The sequence below is a fragment of the Anser cygnoides genome, chromosome 4, assembly GCF_040182565.1.
Source record: "Anser cygnoides isolate HZ-2024a breed goose chromosome 4, Taihu_goose_T2T_genome, whole genome shotgun sequence".
NCBI classification, from domain to species: domain Eukaryota; kingdom Metazoa; phylum Chordata; class Aves; order Anseriformes; family Anatidae; genus Anser; species Anser cygnoides.
This window is the reverse complement of record NC_089876.1, coordinates 71,283,001-71,300,299: the sequence shown is the minus strand read 5'-3', so window position 1 is coordinate 71,300,299 and position 17,299 is coordinate 71,283,001. Positions and strand designations below refer to the sequence as shown.

The following is a 17,299-nucleotide window of genomic DNA, read 5'->3' as shown; positions in this document are numbered from 1 at the left end:
AAAGGTTATTGTTACCCCCAGAAATGTACCAGATGGAAAAACATTTTGGTTCTTATGACTACCTTCACCAGAGTTCTTTCACATCTTTCATAAAACAGTGCATGGACATGCTCATGCTACAAAAGCCATTAGCTCAAGCCGTAACAACCTTCCAGTTTTCTTGGTACCCAAAGTAATGCACTGACCAACTGATCATTGTTTTCGTTTAAAACAGCAGAAAACTAGGAACACTATCTGGAAATTTGTACATATTTTTAGGACTAACCTCAGCACTCTCACATCATAACTCAAGCAATCAGTAGCCTATGTAGAAGTATACAAAAGCGCAAGTGTTTAAAAGGAAAAAAATAATTACAATATGTAAAAAAAAAAAAAAAGATTTTCCGTTTCTATTTATGACACCAGCAAAATTTAAAAACCAACACTGTTTTCACATTGACAGTATCTTCTCTTTAATCTTTCATGGGAGCAATAATGGCTCAAAATACTTTATTTGGTTTTGTTTTGTTTTAAGAGAAGAGACAGCAACAGAAGAATACTATTATGGAAATCTCTCAATATTAAAATGCCTTATCTCGCCACCCTGTTTATACCCTCAAGTCATCCTTCCCATGGACAACCGGTATCTGCAGTTAGTTTGAGTCAACCCAGCTTCCCAAAGCACTATCTTCCAGCCTAAAAAAATAAATAATCCATCAAAGCAAATCTTTCACAGGCAGGGGAGCCAGGAGTGCACTGCCCATGGCTTTGGTTTCATGGGATCCAGGCAGAATTAGAATCAGCTGAGCCCATGGGAGCGCAGCACAGCCGCGAGACAGGACATCTGTCCCACCCCCAGATGCTGGGAGCTGAGGCTATTTCTTTGATCTCTGCTAGTCTGAACCCAGCTTAGCCTTCAGCTGTCAGGTAGCAGACGCCAGTGAGTCACTTCCTAGGCAGGGTAGGAAGGGTGAGAACAGGAGGGGACTGGGCTAAACTGATGATTAATTCGATTTTCAAACCACAGAGCAGTCATCTCTGCACCCAGTCAGACAAGTTACTGCCTGAACGGGACACACCTGCTATTCCTTTCTGATATCTGATATTAACCCTGCCCATCAGTTTACAATGGTGGGAGAAAGTGGGTCAAACCCCCACACTGATGGTTACCTGCAGGGGTGACTCAGTGGGATCCTGGAAAGTGCATTTCCAAATGACCTGCTTCCCTTGTTGAGAACCCGAAAAGCAAATGACACACTCGACACGACGCTTGATTCTTCTGATGAGCTGGTATAATACCTTTGTTTCATCAAGAATCTCTTAATGCCAACTTTACAAGTTTCACTGGAGAAGATGCCCCAGGCATGAGCCACGCCACAAGATACTCCTTTCTTCGGAGGCTGAGCAAAAGGAATCCCTTATTAAGGGCAGCTAGGGACCAAAGTACAGCAGGACAACAGACAAAACAAGAAACAACAAGCAAGGCCGAAACTGTACCCTCTCAGAAAGGAAAGCGCTCAAACAACTACTCAGCTACATGTCATGTAGAGCTGGGAACAACCACCACCACCCTGGAGAGCCGGACATTAGTCAGACCTACAGCCATGTCATCTCTTATTTTTGCCCTCTGAGAGGGGTGTTCCTTTCAATAAAGGCAGGATAATATTTCAGGAAAGGTAATAACTGTTGAAATTATATTGTTATGGGACTTAACACTCACTGAAGAACTTTGCACTGCTGAAGGAGGGCACAAGCAGCAGGGTACAACGGCTGTTATTTTCTTTGATAACAAGAAAAGATGGTTCTCATTATGCGATGGCTTCAGGGGCCAATTTTTCTGCAAGATGCTCACTCGCATCATTAAATAAAAATAGCAGTCTTCTAATAAAAGCCAATATTTAGCCCCGGGAGACTTTTGAGAGTCTAAAGGAATTTCTTGTGCTGCTGCTCTTCCTGCTTCGGTTCCACTAACCAGCACATGAGCATCCAGCTCCCTTCTTCCAACCTCACCCAAAATATAGTCCCATGGTAACAGCGGTATGCTGAAATTCCAGAAACAGTACATTTCGGAATGGGGAGGTTGGCCCAAGCTCTAACTTCTATAGTAGAAACTGCAATTAGCAAAAGGAGGCTGCAACTTTGAGTAACAGCAGCAGCATTTTGGGAAACATTTCGCTCCAACACTGAGCTGCAGTATTTTCATCCATGTAACTCAAGAGTTGACTGTTTAAAAAAATCCGTGATTCTGTAGCAGGGGGATTCAAATGGAGGTAATATATTGGAAGGTAATGCTTAAATAAATAGACCTATGAAGAAGCCAACTATTTACTAAGACGACAGAATTCCTGGAACTGGTCAATGCTGTACCTCACTTTTGTCTTGAAGAAAATTGAACACACTTCCCCTCAACCAAAATCCAATGCACAGTTCAGTTTTGTGGAGCATTGAGTATTATATCTTGCTTCACTTTGACTGCTTTTCATACCTTAACTTTGCCTTTTTGTTACCATTTACATGCAACATCAACTCATTAACCAAAAATAAGATCAGATCTTCTATTAATAGTGTTCTAATGCCTCCTATAATTTCTCTAGTAGTAGGTCCTAAACTAATTGTTTAAAAGAACATTTCACATTTTGTTTCGTCATTTTCAGTGCTTGTTTGTTTAGTGACCAGATAGTCATCCTATGCAATAGTGCAATCTCACCACTAATGGTTCAAGAAAATTTTTATTGGAATATACTCAACCAAAACTATTGCAGGACCCTTGAGGGGGGGAAAAAAAAAAAAAAAAAAAGACTGATCTGCCACATTAGCTGTTGTTCCAAATGCAGGAAGTTCAGAAAGGAAGCTGAATGACACTATGGCAGCCAGATGTAACGGGAAGTTTACAAATAAAATAATGATGTAGGACTTGACACAAAAAGATATGCCCCTAGTCAACTGGAGGAAGAGAGGGGAAAAAGCCTGGTGAGACCTGTTTTTAATTAAAAACTGTTAATGAAACTGAAGTTCAAAATGAAGAGGAAATAGACTTCTTACAATATAGAGGAGGTGACAGAAGGTTGGAAAAGGTCTTTGTCTATTCATGTAATTAACAACTAATAAGTTTTCTAAAATGCTATAAATCAAGACATGTTTCAGGCTACAGCAGTGTATCTTTCAATCACGGCCATTTAACACTATGCACTTTGCCAAACCACTTACATGCTTTTATCCTCCAAACAACTGTTACGATGATGATTAATTCTCCTTCCAAAAAAAAAAAAAAAAAAAAAAGGAGAGAGAGAGAAAAGCTACCTTACCTTTGCAGAGTCATGTTCAGATTGCCTGTACATGCCTTGATCTTGTTTTGTGCTTCTAGGTGAGTCATCCCGTCAGTACTTATCCCATCAATGGTGAGAACCACGTCGCCAATCCCCACGTGTGCTCGGGCTGCCTTTCCACCGTCACTAAGCTGAAATACCATGAAAGTGGCAAATGAGAAACTTGAATGACTTACGTTTATATTCCTTGAATACAGGACCTCAAAAGATTATTTATACACTGTGGTGCTCATAGAAACGGAAACGGAAAATAAAAAGTTATCATTTCTCCTTTGTGAGTATGTTCCTGTGGAAATTACAGTATATCTACAATCTTTTTTTCTGGTAAAGCAATATTTATAATTTCTTATTTCATGTGAATGACAGGAAAAGCATTGCACAGCATTATCCATTTTTCAAAATCAAACTCCACTTCTACTTCTCTGGCTGACAGCTGTGCACATTCACTAAGAGACACAAGCAAGGATAGGCACACAAAATTTCCTGGATGCTACATTTCAGTTTCTTATCTCTTCACTTCAGAAATTTCTCATAAAGGAGGAAAGAGGAAGGCTAAACCATTTTTTTCTATACTAGATTTTCAATGTAAGCCATCTATTCAAAGTTTATGTATTTGTCAATGGCTGCTCATGTGTATGGAAGACGTCATCAGTAGTGAAACTGACTTTTCCCCAGCTGCAAATACTAGAAAGTCAAAAGTTCAACACTGCAGACAGGCCAGTTAGAGGATTTTGTTTTGCCTTATTCTTGGTAGGTTTATTAGGAAATAAGAAAGGCCTCTTGAAAAGTTCGCGTCTTTGATCAAGGTCACTGCTGAAGTTCAATTGAACTGCCTTTGGTCCACTTGAATGAAGCACTTTAACAACAGAAACCTTTGTAAAGTTCACATTATTGACCCTGACTGAACAATAAATTAATCTTTTCATTTGAATTCAACTAGCTTAATTACCAAGAATAGAAATAAAAATAAGGCAACACATAGCAAGATCTACGCACTGACATACCCATGGTACTCAAGCTGTTGATCACTTCATATCTGGCTACAGAGAACAGTCCTGTGTGGTGCAAATTCCCTTTTTGTTTCCAGTTGTATTCCCTCTCCTACAGCCAAGAAGCTGTAATTGCTTCTTCAGGGAATTGAGTGCACCCTCACTAATTTTGCAGACAACACCAAGCTGGGGGGAAGTGTTGATCTGCCAGAGGGTAAGAAGGCCCTGCACAGGGCCCTAGAAAGGTTGGATGGATGGGCAGAGGCCAGTGGGATGAGGTTCAACATGGCTAAGTGCCGGGGCCTGCACTTTGGCAACAACAACCTCATGTAGAGCTATAGGCTTGGGGCAGAGTGGCTTGAAAGCTGTGCACAGGAAAAGGACCTGGGGGCGTTGGTCAATGCTCACCTGAACACGAGCCAGCAGTGTGCCCAGGTGGCCAAGAAGGCCAGGGGCATTCTGGCTTGCGTCAGGAATAGTGTAGTCAGCAGGACCAGGGAGGTGATCGTCCTCCTGTACCCTGCTCTGGTGAGGCAGCACCTCGAGTGCTGTGTTCAGCTTTGGGCCCCTCACTACAAGAAGGACATTGAGGCCCTGGAGCGTGTCCAGAGAAGGGCTACGAAGCTGGTGAAGGGCCTGAAACACAAGTCCTGTGAGGAGTGGATGAGGGAGCTGGGATTGTTATGTCTGGAAAAGAGGAGGCTCGGGGGAGACCTCATTGCTAGGCCTACCTGAAAGGAAAGTGTGGGAAGCTGGTGGTCAGCCTCTTCTCACAGATAACTAGCGATAGAACTAGAGGGAATGGCCTCACATTGCACCAGGGAAGGTTTAAGTTGGAAAGTAGAAGACATTTCTTCTCAGAAAAAGTAGTCAGGCACTGGAACAGGTTGCCCAGGGAGGTGGTGGAGTCACCGTCCCTGGAGGTGTTTAAGGAAAGGTTGGACGTGGCTGTTAGGGACATGGTTTAGTGGGTGACATTAGTAGTAGGGTGATGGTTGGACCAGATGATCTTGGAGGTCTTTTCCAGCCTTAATGACGCTATGATTCTATGCTTGGAAGTTACACATGCAAAACCTCACAACTCTTTTTTTTTTTTTTTTGCATGCAAGTGTGAGTCTATTTCTTGAAAAAAAAGTGCTATGTTTTTAGAGAGGTGCTGAAGTAACAAAATTACTTCATCTTTATTTCCAAAAGTGGAGTTCTCCTTGGACAACAATCACATACTAGCAAGTGACTTCTCCAGGGGAGGCAGAAGTAAGCCTTTCATCCACATTGTCTACAGCCTCTCTTTTAGTGCATCCAGTAGCCACCAAGAAGTTACCCCTTTCAACAATGACCAGCCACAAACTACAGTCATCAGTCTCCACAACACTTCTATAACAATTGAAGTAAGGCTAAATCTTGAAAACAGTCTTTGGCAAAGGGTTAGATACACATAGAATACAAGGGACTTTTTGTATTTGTATATAAACAGTATATGAGAAGGATGTCACCTGTCAATAACCTTGTGGAAAGTACACCATCAGCCTACTAGATGTGGTTAAGTCTTTCTTAAAAACTCAGGGACAATACAAGACAGCTGTGATATGTATCTGACAGCATCTGAAGACAAACACTTTTGCTTAATGCTGCAAGACAAGTGCCAATAGAATACTCCAAAAAACTTATATAATTTGACAACATATTTTTTAAAGCAGATTTCACACTCAGTGGGTCATGGCTGGCATTTTCCCACATCAGTCACTATTAAACAGACATTCATAGTAGCAATCATTAGCAAGTCAGAACAGCCAAAAATTCAAACCAACCCTGAAAAATCCTTCTATCTGGTGTTAATTGTATTTTATCAAGTACATTATCTTAGTGAAAGGGGAAGCAGGAAAGGTAGGAAGACTTGTCATCTCGTCAGATTCAAAATAGCAGTTAGTCCCTCAGCATGGTAGGTGAACACAAATATTTCACCCAGAGTTGAAATTGAATGGTGCTAACAAGTGGAAGGCAGCAGAGCAAATGCCATACAAGGAAGGCAGACAGAAAAAGAAGATGCACTAATTTAAGAAAACTTCTGGGCTTGCTAAATTCATCAGAATTGCAATTTCTGTGGTGGATCATTTTCCAAGAGACTTCAACAACAAAGCCAATACTCCTCAAAAAATTGGTGTTCAGACTCAACTTTTGAGGTAAGAGAGCCAATTACTATAAAACCCAGGTCAGGAAACCCCATGAGCACACAGAACACTATGACCAACATAGCTATTTATAGGGAAGATCCTCAAACCTTGGCGGGGGGAAAAAGGCCATAAACAGTTCTCTAAACTGCTACTGACATTTGACAGCAATGTCTGGAAAAGGGAATGGAACGTAAGGGTGTTAAAAGCTAAAGGTCAGAAGGATCACCATGCCTTGTAGTCGGACTGCTAAAGTGAATAAAATCCAGATTTCTCAGAATATAGGCAAACGAGCACAATCCACATACAATGTAATTAGTGATGAGAAAGCAACCTATAAGCATTCGAGCAGCAAGACTCCAAAAGCAGGCTTCTTAATCAATATTTTTGGGGGGGGAGGGGGAGGGGGGGGGGCAGGGAGGAAGAGACACCTTCCATGTAAGTGTAAAATAGAACAAATAAATAAAACTCATTTTTTTCTTTATGCAGTTCTAGTGGCCAACACACAAGAAACCAGATGATGTGCTTTTCAAGAGGTCACTCTTAAATAATTGCCTTCTGGCAATGAAAATCTGCATGCACAAGTGGTAGAAAGCTGTAAAATTTTCAGCTGAAATTGCATTAAAAATAGGACTGGGAAGCATGTCCTGAAGATGGGAAAAAAAGCAGACGTCCCAGGAAGCAGGGAGAGCTTCAGGCTGTGTCTGTGAGAGACCTGCCGTGCAAGCAGGGGACTGAATCTGCTTTATAGATAGCGAACGTCACAGACACGGCTGAATTAACAAATTACTGGACTGTTATTTCAAGAACCGTATATGCAGAGAGATGCCAGAGCAGTAATCTCCTTATCTTTATATAGCGGATAAAACTTCCAAGTAACACCTACAGATTTTGGGATAAGAGATCTGACTAATGAAGGGAGGTGAGGTTGGTACTTCTAGGAAATCTCATCGCCAGCACGAGTCTTCCCTGGCAGTGCCGGCCAGCATCCCTGCTTCATGAAGCAGCTGTAACAAGCTAGTGGTACAGCTACAGGGCACAGTTTTATGGCAGATACTGGAAAGAGCAATACAATCAGAGCAACAGATACATAAACATAATTTAAAATAAGCACACACTGAACACAGCAGTAGGAATTTGAACACTGAAATAATTAAGATCACTTTCCTCACTGCAGATATATTTTTATACCCAGGAGCCTTGTTTTTGACATTTCTTAGGTTCTCTAACTGCATGTTATCATTACAAACAACAAGTTCATATACATACTGGGGATTGTATGTACAACTGTTTACATATTTGAACCAAAAATAAAAGAAAGGTTCCCCATATTCCTTATCGCAGTGGAAACTAACTCCATTGATTTCACTTTTTTTTCCACCCACATCCTGAAAAATCCAACAGACAGAGAAGCTTAAAAAAAAAAAAAATAGGTGCCATTGTTAAAAATTACAAAACAGGCTACCTGTGAGTCAAACTAATTTCTAAGCAGCAGAAATATTCTTGAAATCCTTGATGTATCTGTTTTAATTCTGTACTTGCAGTAAGAGGAAAGTTTTTTAAAATCAAGAATTAAATACAGCTACATTTTTTTTTTAATGTTACGCAGCAGACTTCTAAAACCACAAAATTGCCAAACCAAAAACATTTCCTCCTACCTAGTTGCATGTCTATATTTTCTGGGAAGCTCATTTTGAGACAGAGAGGGAGGCAAGCAGGAGAGACATTTCGTGATCAGGCACCTGCTGAGACCAATCACTCCCACAGTCCCCAGCAGCAAACCTCTTCTCATCCCTCAGCAGCCATCAGCTTCATGGCTGAAAGCCAAAATCCAGTCTGCGCCATCCAGAGACACTCAGGACGCTTTCTAATAAACACTTATAAAATCACCCATCTAATAATAGACCTGAGTTTTATTTGAACCCAATTATTTCACTGCTGTTTTTTTTTTAAACATCAGAATTCCAAAACTGCAAATATTGTTCGAAAATACGTTCCAAACGTAGATATCTCAGCACAGTTCTACCCCCCAGATTTTTAAAAGCAAATGGACCAAAACATACCGCAATATGACCGCTTTGTTGAGCTAAATTTTAGCTAGCCTATCATTTCACTTTGCAATAAGCAACATAAAGAAATAATTAAAAAAAAATACTTTCCACTTTCACAAGGTATTTTAATAGATTCTTTCTAGGGAAATTGTGTGTGTGCACATACATGCACACCTATCTCTGAATCAATGCAATTTGTAGCTTAACTCATTTCTAATTAGCATATAACCATCTCTTTTTCCTCACATGACTAAGAAGAAAACTTGACAAGAATCTCTTCTTTCGACCATATCATTACTTAGCTTTTATGCAGTACTAAATTAGACACTCGGACTGCAGTTACTCATAAGACAAAGGTCTACTTGAATAGAGATGGAAGCTTTTATCTTTCCCACGCCGCCTGCCTTGAATCAACCGTAGCTACAACCGGCTTGCGTGGTGGTGCATCACAACCACTTTTCCAAAGAAACTATTTTGTAGTCCAACAGCAAATAATGCTCCCCTGTGACACAAACATCCTTCAATGTCATCTGTAACTTCCCCTCTCACAGAATGGCATTCATTGCACCTAATTTAAAACTCACTGGGCTCTCTGAAATCCCTCCAGCTTGATTTTTACCCCTCAAGCATTTCTGGTGTGTGGTTGCCTATAGCAATTCAGTTAAAAAAAAAATGCATAATCAGAACAGAAGTCAACCAGACAATGACCTTTAATCACTACCACTCTTGCTTCCCTTTCAGCCTGCATTCTTCCTACATTAAAGTATTAAAAGAAAAAAAAAATGTACACCCACATACGGAAATAATGTTACAGGAGAACTTTGCAGAACCACAAACTAAGCAAATAGACAACCTCCCTTTATCAAATATTTTGCTCTTGCACGCAGATGTTCCAACCGCAGAGGCTTTATCTCCCTGCTATAACACACTTGATGCTACCATTTACACTCGTGACCTGTTACTCCCCTGTTTATTCCTAACCTTGCTCAACCTGAGCAAAGTACCACCTTGCTGTGGTATTTAACAGCATGCTCTCAAATGCACGTAGAGCTCCAAGTACACCAGGAAGCACCCCTTCGGTGGTTCACTGCAAGCTCAGGGAAGAAACCCTTGCTGTCATTTTGGAGCACACAAGCCTGCCCCAAAACACGAGGGCATGTGCCCTGCACAAAGCAACCCACAGACACGAGAGCACATTGCCCTGGGGTCTAACACCCAAATCCTGGAGCGCAAATAGGGTAGTGTTGTGCTCCAGCCAGCCCTACCTCCTGGGGCAGCTCGCCCAAGCTGCTCCCCTTGTTCATTCCCTGCAAGTCAGAAAGCAAAAACCCCACTTACACTCTGGACTCCTGACAGGTTTGGTACCCTTGGGATCTAGCTTACCACTTCTGCATGATAAAAAGTACTGAAAGAGTCAGGAGAGCACCTGCTTTTTGTGGCAAATGAGCTTCCTCTGCTCTCGCTGGAAACTGAGAGCTGTATCATATTCCTCACAGCCTTTACTATGGCAGTGTTATTCACATAGCCAACAGATTAGCCAGCCAGCCTTAATACTCGCTTCCAAATCAAGAACGTACATGCCAATTTTAAAGTCCAGATCAAATTTATACAGCTGAGGTGTAAGAGCTGTAATATAAGGTTTGCAGTGGAAACCGCTGACACGACCAGCTACAAAATGGGTTATGAGGCAATCCTGTAAATATGCTGAAGGTTTCCCCCAAACCAATTGGGTATCAGAATTAGCTTAGGTCAAAAAAATTTTGATTACCAGGGTATTTTGCTATGTCCCACTGCCAGGAAACCCTGCCCTTGCCTCTCCCCAGAAGACTGCCCCAGGCTCCCCATCATCCACCTGCCGCCTTCTCCCTGTAACTCTGAAGGTGCTCCCAGACTGATGGATAAACCTGTAGTCCAGGGTGATCAGAGCACACCAACCATCACTGAGGACAACATGTAACATAAAAGCATAAAGCAAAGCATTAATCATGCTTCTCAACCTGGTTCTGTACCCCACCATCGGCTACCATCCCAGGGAAAGGACTACCTATGCCTCCAGCCTGCCCTCCCAGGTCCTCCTGCTTTGCTTCATCCCTTTTTTTCCACTCTCAGCAGCTCCCTTGCTGCAGCACAGCAGCTGACAGCTTGGCTGAAGTTTCCCCAAGACAGCTCTTCAACTTATTGCAGCCCACAGAGAAAGGCTGGAGGGAGCCCACAGGCATTCAAGCCTTTCGCTAGTGAGGAACCCACAAAACCACATCTCGCTTTTCATTCTCAGTTCTGCCATTTATCCTCGGCAGTAACCCTGACAACAACATATATTTTAACGCGATTGTGCCATGTATCCCTATCATCCCACATTCAGGAGCTGTGTCAAACAAAAGCTAACACAAAGCTGGAGTTTTCTTTCTAAACAAACATGGCTGAGAATGAGTGTGGGTTCATGTGTTCTGGACATATCGTTTACAGACATAAGACATATGGTTTCAACCCTCTCTTTTCTTCTTAAACTTTTTCTCTCGCTGTATTTCAACCTTTGATATTTATCGAGTCCTCCACAAAAATAAAAAAACTGTAAACTGTCACATACATGCACACATCAATCACTTCATTCATCCCTGCACGCACCAAACACAGAGCTACACACCTACAGAGGAGCACAAAGAAGATGGTTGCTGCAAGAAGAGGCACCACGCAGCATCACTTACTCTCGCACACAATTGGGTTGATGCCAAATAAAATCTAAAACCATTGATTGAGTTTACAGAATAGGATAACTGCACGATGCTTAGGTCTTTTGGATACGCCGTCTTCTGTTTTTCATCAGCTGATGCTAAACAGATCCACCTGAATGCCAGGGGGATGAAACAGAAGAACAAGCCCTCAACTTCCTGTGCTTGCCCCAGAACAGGTTGCTAATAAGCAGGAACAGTTTCCACGTTCTGATGCCAAAGGGTTATTAGCTAGTGCCATCCCTCACTTGTCACGGCTTGACTGATCATGGGTGCCTTGCAGTTCTGACCTGCCATGAGCAGGTTTCATCTGTGCCTCCCCAGCTGCTGCAGATGTCAGGAAGCAGAGGCAGACGGCTTCACAAAAAGTGTCTTCTTCATCTCTAACTTCTCTATGAAAGGGAAGCAATTAACTAAGCAAGCAGTAATCAATTCTGATATAATTTATGCATTTTACATGTAGCTTAAACATGTTATTCAGGTACTGAGATATAAGCTAAAATCGTATATACCCTCTGGGATTCAAAGGATTATTAAAATGAGTCAAAACTCTCATCCACTTCATGTAAGGAATAAAAAAACTATTCTATGCAAGCGTATCTCTACTGGCACCTAACAAAGCTAAGCATCTGGTCTTGCTTTTTTGAGCCACCTAAGGCTCTGAAAAGAATAAAAATTGTCACTGAGATGGGCAGTACCTGTGTATCCTGATATTCAGGGGACCCAAGTAATATTCTGAGTTGGGGAAGAAATAAAGTTGTGATGTCAAAAATCAAGCTGCTGAAAGGATGATGGCAAAACAATTTGGATATCATGGCTACAGTCAGATTTAAAAGAAGAAGGTGGTGGGCAATTAAAAAAAAAAATACATTTTCTAAATACTTCAGTGACGGAAAGTGATTTACAGTTAAGTGCCAGAATGTCTGCAGATATTTCGAAGCGTAAATTAGGAGCTTTCAGTAAGCCTTCTCTCAAGGAGCTCAGTTGTGTTCCCATACTGCCGGCATGCCCCAGAGCCCTATTTATTTTAACTGGCTGGCTTCTCTCTGAAGATTATTCTTCTGTTCAGAGAGTTTACAGAACTAATCCAGGTTTCTCCCTGGGAGACTATATGCCAGTGGGTAAAAATTATTGCCTAGTTAATTTCTCAGAGAGACAGAAAGAGGAAATGGAATGAAAACGTAGCTAGAAATGTAATATAAACTTTGTACGGCTGCTTTAGCTCTTGTGAGCTGCGAGTCTGTAGAGTCTCTCTTCCAGGGCTGTTTTTTTTTTTTTTTTTTTGAATGCCCAACACATTAATCCCACAACCGAAGCAACTACTTGGGACTGCTGAAGAGATATCACTTTAGGAGCCACCTGGCTTGCATCAAAACAGAAGTTTCAAGTACCTGACATTTTTACAGCAAACAATGAGAAGTGCTGCTGACACTGGCACGTCCCTGGCAGGCAGCAGCCAGGGTCTTGGCCATCAAGAGCACACAGCATTACACCCAGAAGACTGCTATTGCCTCTCTTTTGGAATGAGCAGTTTAGAAAATTACAAAATTAGTGGTTTTTTTTTGTTGTTGTTGTTTTTTTTTTTCCTGGAGTTTCCTGAACTAACCGAAACCAAAGCTTTTCTCTAATTGTGCTTAAGTTGTGTATCAAGTGATACTGAGCTCAGCTTCTTCCAGAAGAACAAAAAATAATAATAATAAATCATTTCCACAGCATGAAGGCCATACACATGAAGATCCCTGCAGTGCATATAGTTGTGTACTTCCTCTGTTCCCGAACAGGATTATTTTTATTCATTTACAGATGATAAAATTAATGCAACTAACTGAACATCCATCTCCCTAATAATCTTATTAGCCTATTGTGTTTCCATACGGGTTTCAGGGTCCCTCTCAATAGGATATGCCTTTCTTGCATCAAATATAATGTCATTGCCCCATATTTTCCAGAATACACTCTTTCATAGGAATACAAACAGAATAATATTTTATTCTGTGTAATTTAAATTAAAGAGTTCCCTGTTTTTATTGCCTTGGAGTCCCTCTTATGGGAAGACGAGTTGAAGGATGCAAAGAGGAGTCTCACACGTGGCAGTGGTGAGAAGGAAATACAACTCATGAAGCAATCCCACACATGAAAGCAAAGTGAACAGATGAAGTACATGGGGAAGTGTGAACTGAAACCTGACCTGACAGAAACTAATACAGCTTCACCAGTGGCAGGAAAATGCTACTACAAATCGAATGCCTCATCATATACCAACTGCTGTTTCACTTTCTCTTATCCACAAAGAGAACAGACATGAATAAACATGTAAGAAACAACCTACTTGCTTCAAAGACTGTATAATTTAGATAATGATAATCTGCACCACATAAGTAAAGAGAAAAACAGGGGCAAGTTCAGGCACCATGAGTATTCCTTATGGGCAAAAAATCTGTCTAGGGAGTACAGCTCACCTAACCGTTATCCCAAACCAGGACTCTGCTAAACCTCTAGCAGAAATCTACTTTCAAGTTTAAACCCATAGGCAGTAATGGGTGCCACTGCATCAGCTCCATAAAAAGTTAGGACATATATAGAAGTCATATATAGGGGGAAAAAAATAAATAGATAAATAAATTCTGAGTTAGTGACATAAATCCTGACCAGGAGTGACACAATAGATGTGAGAAATACAAATGTGACTGAAAGACCAATAAATTTTTACTAAATGATGGAAAGAAGAGATCATTTCAGAGACTGCAGGAGGATGGTGATGTAATTCAAGCAACAATGAAGGAAGATGTCTTGGCAACCACACGGGAAGAACTTGGGGACAGCCAGGACAGAAGAGGAAAAATTTGTATTAGCTGAGAAAAAACAAGAAAGGGAGCAGCTGGCAGGTTTTGCAACCTGGTCAGAGAATCAAAGTGCAGTCTTGCAAACATCATTAATGAAAAAGCAGCAACTTCTGAACACAGCCTGAAAGAAGGAGATGATGTACTGCCTCAACATCACAGAGTTGATTTTTTTTTTATACAACCTTCTCCAGATCAACAACAACAGCCGTACATGTTTGTGCCTTCATTTAAAGCAGTGGACAGAGAACTCCTCAGGATTAGTCAAGCACAAACTTCTAGCACGAAGAAATAAAACAGAAATAGGAGGCATTAGTAAGTCCTAGTGGATATCTTGCCTTTTATATGTCATGGGAATATTAGAGCAGACATTTACTTTAAGCCAGACACTTACTGGCTAAACACCCAACATATAAAATACCGCAGAAAAAAAAAATCCAATAAAAAACCCTCAGAAAATAAGAAACACATTTTAAAGGAGTTGCACATTGTTTAATAAATTCATTCCAGCTGTTTATAGCTAAGACAAAAATCTTTATCACAAGCTAATAAAGCTCATGAGAACATATAACAACTTCAGATTTAATTTTGCATTTCTAGTTTACATGTATATACAGAACATACATAATTTTCTATGTTCTGTTCTATAACAGTTCTAGTTTGCTTGACCTCGAACATGACAATTACATGACTTCAGATTACACAGTTGCAGTTTTTTTTTGTTGATGTTGCTTTGGTTTTTAATATACATTTATACATACAGACACTCAAAACACTGAATAGTTAACAATCGATCAGAGGCCAGTGAGGCCCTGGCACAGGTTGCCCAGAGAAGCTGTGGATGCCCCATCCCTGGAGGTGCTCAAGCCCAGGCTGGATGGGGCCTTGGACAACTTGGTCTGGTGGGAGGTGTCCCTGCCCATGGCAGGGGGGTTGGAACTGGATGGTCTTTAAGGTCCCTTCCAACCCAAACCATTCTGTGATTCTTTGACATATATACAAACAAATAAAATTTTAAAATAAAAATCTATGTATTTTTAACACACAGACGTACACCTAGAAATGAAAAGGCATTCTTCCCTCTCTGCTGACAACCTGTATGAGAAGGCCATATGAAGTTTATCAGCATTTTCTTCAGGCAGCTTGTGACAAAAATACACTTGTCCAGAGAAATTAGGATGAATACTCTCACTGCAAAACCAAAGACCCTTATTTTAGGCGAATTCTCCCAAGCATCTGATTGCCAAACGCACTGAAAATTAAGACTGAATATAAACCACTGCAAAATTTCCTTACTGAAGTTCCAGAGAGGAAAACACTGGTGTATTTGCTGCCACTATGAACCTTGTCTACATCTTTTGCAGCCTTCTGAGTTTCATTGCTGTGAGTTGCACTGAGTTATGCCACAACATGTGTTTTGCTAGTTGGACATCTGGAGATCCAGAAAGTTACCCACACAGCTAAACAATGAATAAAGTTGGAAGCTAGTTATCAAATAACTCTGAGAAGAAAAGAAAAAAAAAGAAAAAAAACACCACCACAAACAATAAAGAAAACTTAGTCCTTCAAATCTACTCCTCACAATGGTCTATCACTTGCTCTCAGTGTATCACCGTGCAGTGCAAAGTGCCCAGCCACTCAATACCTAAACTTCTAGAGGAATCCTGTAAAAATAGAGCCCCATAGTCATGTCAGCTCTCTGGCAAATTTGTATTTATTTATTTATTTTGATTATATGTCATGATCTCTGGACCCTATACTACAAAAACTCAAGTCAAGACATTTTGAAATTCCATTCTGGAAAAAAAAAATAATATATACATATCTACCACAAATATTCACTGTAAAGTTTACATCACAATCACATCTAAGGAGAATAAAAAATTAAATAATTTCCAGTCTTGAATTTTGGTGCTGAAAACAAGACCGTTTTAGCATTTTGTAAAAAATCTTCTCTTCAAGGCTGATTATAGACAAAGCAGGGCAACAGCTTTGTCAGGTTAAACAATGCACCACCAAACCCCAGTATCTGCTCATTTCTCCAAAGTGATCAAGACAGATGGTATAGAAGGTCTGCAGGTTTGAACTTTTTTTTTCTTTTGTTAAATGCTAATAACAGTACTAAATATTGACCACTTGCATAACAGCCACCGGGTTCCATATGAGCAAGACTCTGGTGCAAGCTGAAAGTGTAAAAGAATTTATGCTCTGTACACTCTAATAAAAATAAATAAATAAAAAGATACTTCCAAATTAAAATGGTATTTAGAATAAATCTTCAAGTATATTCATTGCTGAAATCTTAATCTCAAACGATATTCTTCACTGTTTTCCAAATTCAAGAAATATGATACAACTAAGGGCCTCTCAAGAATGAGTCTTTTCATCTACTGGGGAAAAAAATATCCAAGAAACATCTTGGAAAGTGGAGGAGGAGAGCTTCCCTAGCAGAGTTCTTCCAGATTCACACTCCTGCCCATCTGGAGGTTTACCAAAGCTGAACCTGTTACCCAGTTCAGCAAGGGATGTGGGTGCCCATTGCCTGAAGCGGGGGAAGATGGCTGCTCCCATAGACCGGTGAGATGGGGAATGCAAACCGTTTCCAGAATGGCTGAGGTTCCACCTTTAGGTTACAGGCACATAAAAAAATAAGTGGTAGAAATATTTTGGTCCTTCCCCTTGCCCAACCACCACGGGCCAGGATATGACACATTGCTCAAAGGCTGCCACAAAATGGCCACCAGAAAAATCTGATGGATTCCCACTAAAGACCATTGCTGAGGCCATCAGCCCCCAAACAGCAATAGCATACTGACTCCCACTTCTGTGGGCAGAAGGCAAGAATAAGCACATGTACGGCAGCAGAAAGGGAGATATAACATGCAGCCGGTGACCTTTGGCAAGCCGTGCCCACCTGTCATATGAGCTGGTGACACTAAGGGTCATGCCACTTCGATCCTAAAACACACTGTTTGCATATTTGCTGCCTGGTTAACAAACCAATTTTAGGAGCAGGCTTTTTCCTCATTTATATATCTATGTCATTCTTTATTCAGCCAAATGGGTTCAGCAGGGCAACGAAAGAAAAAAAAGATACAGAGAGACTTGAGCTCTTCACACAGCCATTCATCATGGCTTCCTTGAAATTAGCAGCTTCATACATTCCTCTCCGGCCACCTATTAGAAGGCATCACATATCTTAAAATTACGTAAGCCA

General features: G+C 40.9%; 1 protein-coding gene across 17 annotated transcripts in view; it reads right to left on the bottom strand.

Moving 5' to 3' along the window:
- The window catches only part of PDLIM5 (PDZ and LIM domain 5), a 131,749-nt gene that overhangs the window by 88,171 nt on the left and 26,279 nt on the right, over positions 1–17,299 (bottom strand). For 16 of the 17 annotated variants that reach the window (XM_048049428.2, XM_048049435.2, XM_048049436.2 and 13 more), the window contains exon 3: positions 3,285–3,436. In XM_048049428.2, the coding sequence (XP_047905385.1) occupies positions 3,285–3,436 (152 nt within the window). Of the gene's footprint in view, positions 1–3,284; positions 3,437–9,851; positions 9,969–17,299 lie in introns of those variants that run through there. The other variant, XM_066996377.1, reaches the window with a different exon arrangement.